We start from the raw sequence: 7242 nt of genomic DNA on the forward strand, positions 1-7242 counted from the left end.
AGCTAATCTAACAAAAGTACACTTTGAAACATTTTGGTGGGAAAGCACGTCTAAGTAGCCTGGATGACGTATTCATCCCTGGATGAGACCCTCTTCATTCATTCCCTCGCTCTTGTCGTCTCGGCTCAGCTCATCCAGCCAACTCCCACCATTCAGCCGAGTCTGGACATCAGTACTGCCTTCTGCGCAAACAAACTCTGACAGGGGTGAAAGTTCCATTGGGTGACATTCAGATTGTGTTGGCTCCATTGTGTTGGTTACTTCACATAACAGAGTCTATTATAACACAAATATCAGACACAGAAGGTGTGTCGGCTGACAGGAGAGCGCTTGTTCCAGCTCGGAGCGAATCCATGATTTGTTATCTTTGGGTAAATGTTAGCATTCGTCTGTCCAGCGGAGGCAGAAGGGAGCTGTTTCAAATGTCTTGTTTCTGGTCATTAGCATTTTATTAAGTGTATCTCTCTCTCTCTTTTTTTCCCAGGGTCCTCCTGGACAACGTGGTCCTTTGGGTCCTGTTGGACCAAGTGGAGCGCGGGTAAGATTAGCTGACTTTGTAAAACCGATTCGTAGTTTACTTTGGACACACGAGCGCTGCATGTCGTTATGCGAGTTTTAGGTTAAAAAAAAAACAAAAACAACCTCACTGTAAGTCATGACACCGATGCTTTACGTAAACTGCGTCCCCCAGTGTGTTGTCGCACACCAGTGATTGAACGTTGTTTCTTCACAGGGACCACCAGGAAACCAGGGATCATCTGGACCCAGAGGCCCCCCAGGGTCCATGGTGAGTGTGTGTGTGTGTGTGTTTGGTGATGGGACAAGTAAATACCCAACATGTCCTTTACTTCCTGGAACATCCACGACTCTACTGTCCCACTTTGCTGGAAGCGTCCTACAGCCCAGAGTCTGGGCTGCTCGACCGTGAAGATGATAGAATAATATTCTGTGGTTCTGCAGAGATCTGGATCCAGTTCCCTCAGCCACTGTGCCATGAGGCAGCGTTCCAATATAGAATTCACTTTCACTGTATACAGTCCAGAGTGTTACTGTTTCCACTCCCACCCCCCCTCCCCTCCGCCCCCCACTCCTGTTGGCAGCCCGTGCAGCCACATTTCCACTTGGCTGAGTCAGTATGGATCCCAACCTAAAGCCCGACACTCACACAACCGTAAAGTAAACATTACGCTTTTGTTTCCCTTTTTTTTTTCTTTTCTAGGGAAGCCCTGGAAATCCAGGAGTACCAGGAATTACTGGAAAACCAGGAAAATCAGGAGAACCAGGAAATCCAGTGTGTATTAAATAACATCAGATCAATAGTTTGAGTTGACGATGGATCGACGGCTGACTGATCAAAAAAACCTCTTTTCTCTTCTCATCAGGGACCTGTTGGAATTAAAGGAGAGAAAGGAGAGAGGGTAACGCCGCTTCACCTGTTCAACATACTGTGTGTCCCATTTAGTGGACTGCAGCCTACACAATATGCAGTCAACGCATTCAACAGACAGAGATCATTTGTGAAATCTCTGATGATTCTTAAACCATCTTCACTTTAGCCAATGGGGGTTAAAGTTAAAATCCAAACAAAACAATCAAATACATTTAGTGTACAGTGCTCCTGTAGCCTACAACAGGGGTCCCCAACCCCCGGTTCGAAGGCCGGTGCCGGTGCCGGTCCGTAAGTCATTTTGTACTCCACTTCTACTGAATGGGACACCACACACCTGTACTTGTTCTTCATCCTTCTCATAAAAATGTCTTTGTTTCCAGGGAGACTTTGCGTCTCAAAGCATGATGCGCTCCATCGCCCGACAAGTTTGTGAACAGCTCGTTAACAGTGAGTTCAAACTTTCCTTTGGCATAAAAAAAAAAGAAGAAAAAAAGTTTGCCGTTGCGTCGTGTCAAACATTAGTCTCATCCAAAATCGCTCTGCTTCTCCCTGAAAGGTCAAATGAGCAGAATTGACGTGTTGATCAACCAAATTCCACCTAGTCCACTGAACAGCCGTCCAGGACCTCCTGGTCCCGCAGGTCCACCCGGCGAACCAGGTAACCGCGGAGAGCAGGGGCAACCTGGACGAACTGGTTTCCCCGGAACCCCAGGAATACCTGGAAATCAAGGAGAAAGAGGTACGGGGTTTTTTTCTCCAAAACGCCGAGACATGCAGTAAATAAAACCACCATGACACCAAATTTGTAAACTGTCAGCATTTTTTTTTTTTTTTGAACAATAGCTTAGCTCCACTAGCATGTGTGGTCTACACATTATTAAAGCCAGTGTGTTGCAAAATATGGAAAATTGAAGGGTTTTTTTTTTTCTCATGCTGTTTCGATTTGCGCTCGTGTCTGGTTCTGTCTGACGGTTCTCACAGCAGAAACGGCTTTAAAGGTGTCAGATATAAATCTCCCCATTTGTTAATTGTTTGTTAAGGTGTGCCAGGAGAGAAGGGCGAGAGGGGATCTCCAGGAAACAGCGTCAGAGGACAGAGAGGACAGTCCGGGCCACCAGGTAACCCGATGCATTTTCAACGTGCTGGACCCATGTGACCACAGCGTGTGTGGAACCCGTCCGCCCAGCAGCTGCGCACAGTTTGCTGGTGTCGCACTGTGACAGCTCCTTCTTTTCTTTGGTTTCACAATTGAAATGACACTCGAAGACCACAGACACAGTCCCCGTCCTTTTATCCCTTGATTTACAGTTCGTCTTGTTTTTACTGAGGACTTCCAAACGATGTGCACATGCAAAAAATTACACCACGAAGGGAAAGAATTTACATCCGAGAAAATCACTGCTCATAGAGTTCTGACAACCTGCAGTCGGTCTGCAGCGAGAGTCACGGAGCGTGTCTTGGACATCGTTGTCTTCTGACCGATTGTGATACTGTTTTTTTTTTCATCACTACAAAATATTGTTTTTATTCCAGGGAAACTATTACGATAAAATAAGAAACATCGATCGTGGTGACATATTTTCCCGACACTGACGTGTGTGTGTGTGTGTGTTTCTGAATGAAGTGAGAAACCGTACCAGGCGGAGGAAGTCCACACTGATGACCGGTGTGCGTAGGTGTGTGTGTGTGTGTGTGTGTACAAGTAGGGGAATGTACAATGGGCTTTCTTTAGTTCCTTCATTGACAACACATGGGCTCACTTAAGGGGTGGAAGGGGGGGGGGGAGGGGGAAATTCCATACTGAGTTTTCACTGTCTAGACACACAGGGCCAGAGGGGCAACTGTTCACGACTTCAGACTTTTTCTTACTTTCCATTTGGGGTCCGGCTTTTTTAATTGAGCCATTGAAAAAAAAAAAAAAGAAAATCTTAATTACAGATCTGCAGCCTCAGGTTACCCCCACCATTTCCACTTGAAACAAGTTCTGATCTCCAGTCATCTCCTTGTTTCCAACGCTCTGTCATTCAACTTCTTTCTTCTTCCTTTTTTCCAGGACCACCAGGCGAGTCAAGAACAGGACCCCCAGGTCCTAGTGGCTCCTCTGGGGTTCGTGGCCCTCCAGGTCGCCAGGGTACTCCTGGAGTCAGGGGACCACCAGGACCCCCTGGATACTGCGACTCTTCTCAGTGTGTTGGTATTCCTTACAACGGACAAGGATACACAGGTAGAAATCTCTAGAGTCTGAGTCCGGCATGGAACAGAGGAGAGACAAACACTAAGTGTATGCGGACTAATGAAATGGCAACCGAGTGCTGATCCTCTCACTTTGGTAATGTATGGAGGTATACATGTCAGTGGTCCACACTTGAGGTGGTGAACAGAGAAAAAAAAATTTACTAAACCCCTTCCTCGTTGACAGTAACTGACTGTACGACATCGTTTCCCGTCCTGCCAAACTACAGAGGCAGTTTCCACTCGTGAGTCCAGGAAAAACATCAACGTGCAACAAAAAGTCACTTTTCAACACAGAACACGTGCCAGTATTTGAGCACCCTAAAAAAAATGAAACCAAAGTGAAACCAACCGATCCTGTCGTCACAGTCGTCAACATATCAACAAATAAAAATCATATTGCAAAAATTAAGATAAATAAAAATGAAACATTCTGCGCAGTTGGCGGAAGTGAAGCGGTTAGCAAGTCTGCCTTACACTCAGAGGGTCCTGGGTTTCAGGATTCACAAACTCAATGGCGCCTCCTGTGGCAGCATGTGTGTGTTGCAAAGACTCACACTGTGAATTTTCCCATTGTGGGACAAATGAGGGACTCCATTTTTAATATTCTTTTTTTTTAGTGAACAAAGCCGGCTGGAGTGAACACAGCCGGCTGGTCAGAAAGTGAGCAGAGCTTTAAACCCATAGAACATTACCAGTGAAAAACTCGCCTTCCTTCAAGTAAATATTTAGCAATCGCCTTGTTTACCTTTAACAGGCAGGCCATATGTCAGCAAACGATGATTTGAAGCCAAGACGTGAAAACAAATAGAAAACTTTGACAACTTAAAAGTAAAATGACAGGTGAATTAAAGACGGCCAATGCCTTTAATCTTGGCAGAAAAATGCCGTTCTTATTCTTCAATGTCAAAATGAAAGATTAAAATACCGAATCTCTGCTTCAGGCCAAAATAAGTAAAATGCTGTTCTTATTCTTTAAAATACCGAATCTCTGCTTCAGGCCACGTAATAAATGTCTCTCACATTTATTAGGTAAAAGTAAGTAAAATTAAATTTAACACTAGTTGCAGTGCTAGCTAGCAGCGAAAATGCTAACATGTCAGAAAGAGCACTCCTTGTCTCAACAACAGACTCTAATTTAAATACTAAATTTAACACTAGTTGCAGGGCAAAAAAGCACTCCTCGTCTCAACAACAGACTCTAATTTAAATACTTTTTAGGTAGAATTGAAGTATTTTTACTAAATACCAGGGAACAGTCGGAACATTTACTTTGTTCAGTATTCGTGTTGTGACGGCGTAGCTAGCTAGCACCACAACTACCACTTTTTTTGGGGGAAGAAAAAAAAAATCAACCCAACAGTGAGAATCTTACCATAAAATGATACTTCATTTTGAGTTTTCTCGAGGCCGGGGTTTGGTAAAGGCTAGGTCCATTAGCACGACACTGTAATACCTCCATACATTTGGTGTTTGATTTTGAAACTGGCATGTCAATTGCATTCTAGTAGTGTATGATTACTTACAATAGATCAATCATTTGCTAATAACTTTGTTCCACAGAGAAAAAAAAACAAACAAACAAAAAAAAACTCACACCTTCTTTGAACTATTTTCAGGTATGGCATAGTAAACGCTCTGTCATCTGTGCCACTTTACACTTTGAAGCCGAGTTTCTGAGATGTTTGCCCGTGTGCTTGAGGGGCATGTAAGGATAATCACCATGGACTTAATTATTGAACAGTAAAAACGACATTACAGAGAGCTTAAAACAAAACAAACAAATACACGAACAGAACGGAGAGGACTGGCACTAACATCATCTCACAGCTACCAGCTACAGTGATGGCAACCTGCTGGCCTGTTTGCATCTTGAACCACAAACCGTTGGGGGAAAATATGTTTAAAAGCAAAGACTGAGCATTTCTACGAAGGAAGGAGCATGAACAAAAAAAAAAACCCAAAACAACCCAAACAGCTACTAACAAAAAGGTTTTTACAGCTGAAAACAACATCGATGAGTTGGTGATATGTGTAAATAAAACTAATTGTTTTTGTCTTGTAAATGATTGTGTGAACAAAAAAAACAACAAAATTCAGTTAACATCTGTATGGAGCTTGTGCCTCGTAACGCTCTGCTTACTTACCAGCAGCATAACCTCTGTATTTGACTCCGTAGTGGCTTCAACAGCTGTGGTCTAGACTTAAGCATGTTCCATTTGTACTTTAATCCTCGTACGCTGCCCAGATCGGTGCTACGCGCGTTGCTTTCCCTGCCGTTTTCCCCATGTGTCTTGTTGTGGCATTTTATCATGTCTTTTTTTTTATTTTATTTTTTTTATCCAGTACTTTTGTGGATTTTTATTGTAAATGTCATCACAGTTTTTGCTAAATATCTAAATTTCCTCCGGTACTTTATCTAGGAAGCTGTAGTTTGACACAGGGAATTCTCTCAAAGTCCAGAGTGCAATATAATTTAATTTGTGCATGCCAAACTATGTTTTTTTTTTTTTTTTTGATTGGCCTTCCTGGATATTTTTCTAGCCAACCGCTTCCAGCCGGAACCTGAGGTAGAGTCTATATCTGTGGAGCCAGCTGGAGAGTTTGAGTCAATACACTCACCTGGTTACTCACGAAACCAACGAGGAAAAAGATCACTAACAACAGACAATACAGACACTTTATAGCTACAGCAAAGAGCTCTCCGCAACATTGATGACATTGGTTACTTAATGTGAGGTTAAAGATATGCAGAAAAAAAAAGTACTTATATGGGTTTGATACCCCTGGTTATATTGAACATATATATTTTTTTTTTTGACATGAAAAAGTTTAGCAAGATGACTACAAGCCTACATGTTAATTCATTAAAACCTGTGTGCTTGCTAAGTTTTAAGTGTCTGCTTGTAAAATAACGGCAAGTGTTTATCCAGAGTCCATCGTGTGAGGCACTAATTATGTAAAGAAAAACAAAGAATTTCAACGTGTCAAGCTGTTTCAGATTAGCCCCAAACGCATCGCTAACTTGGACAATCGATTTGATCTCCAAAGTCTTGTGCATCGTCCTGTTTTGTATGACGCTTTAAGGCGAATGATAATCCGACCTATTGTAACAAACCAAACGTTTTGTGTATTTTTATTTTTTTTTCCTCAAAGGTGGAATTGCATGTTTATGTTGTATATTTACTGAGGATTTTGTACGTCAGAATATACGTGTTCCCCATCAATGCAGTTGGAATTGAGTTGCCAGATCTTGGACATACCATTGCTTTTCCCATGGTTTAACTGCACATCTTGTGAATTCCACGCAGCTTTATTTTCTTATTTATTTCTGAAACAGATGAGGCATTTTTCAATAAAACTACTGAAAATGTTCATTTTGGATTCCGCAGTGACTTTTTTCACAGCTGTGAATATAGAAGCTACGAAATACTCTACTGATACTTCCTTAGGTTGGGTTTCAAAAAACATGTCAAGAACTGGGAGACAGTGTTATGTGCAGTAGATAGCGCCACCCTATTGGTTATATGGTGAAATGCAGTGTGCAGGTGGAAACTCAACCCAAATTAAAATTGAGATAGATAAAATGAAACATTCTGCACAGTCGGTCGAAAAAGTAG

General features: G+C 42.4%; 1 protein-coding gene across 2 annotated transcripts; it reads left to right on the plus strand.

The window, feature by feature from the left end:
* The first annotated feature begins 337 nt into the window (after positions 1-337).
* LOC112487363 (collagen alpha-1(XII) chain-like) lies at positions 338-6997 on the plus strand. Of its 2 annotated transcripts, none has more exons than XM_025057881.1 (9): positions 338-538; positions 734-787; positions 1220-1291; positions 1383-1418; positions 1771-1837; positions 1947-2129; positions 2431-2508; positions 3444-3614; positions 6167-6997. In XM_025057881.1, exons 2-9 carry the CDS (start codon positions 785-787, stop codon positions 6307-6309), a joined length of 753 nt encoding a protein of 250 aa, XP_024913649.1. In that variant the 5' UTR covers positions 338-538; positions 734-784; the 3' UTR covers positions 6310-6997. The 2 variants fall into 2 exon arrangements, with proteins under 2 accessions (XP_024913649.1, XP_024913651.1); XM_025057883.1 differs by having other exon boundaries at positions 344-538; positions 5242-6997.
* The last annotated feature ends 245 nt before the right edge of the window (positions 6998-7242 follow it).

This window comes from Cynoglossus semilaevis, chromosome 1 (genome assembly GCF_000523025.1).
Source record: "Cynoglossus semilaevis isolate Cse_v1.0 chromosome 1, Cse_v1.0, whole genome shotgun sequence".
In the NCBI taxonomy this organism is placed as follows: Eukaryota; Metazoa; Chordata; class Actinopteri; order Pleuronectiformes; family Cynoglossidae; genus Cynoglossus; species Cynoglossus semilaevis.

Bases quoted from the DNA above. Each gene is read 5' to 3' on its own strand.
- LOC112487363 (XM_025057881.1), top strand. The intron at 1,292-1,382 runs GTGTGTATTAAA...TCTTCTCATCAG, and splicing joins CAGGAGAACCAGGAAATCCA to GGACCTGTTGGAATTAAAGG. The intron at 1,419-1,770 runs GTAACGCCGCTT...CTTTGTTTCCAG, and splicing joins AAGGAGAGAAAGGAGAGAGG to GGAGACTTTGCGTCTCAAAG.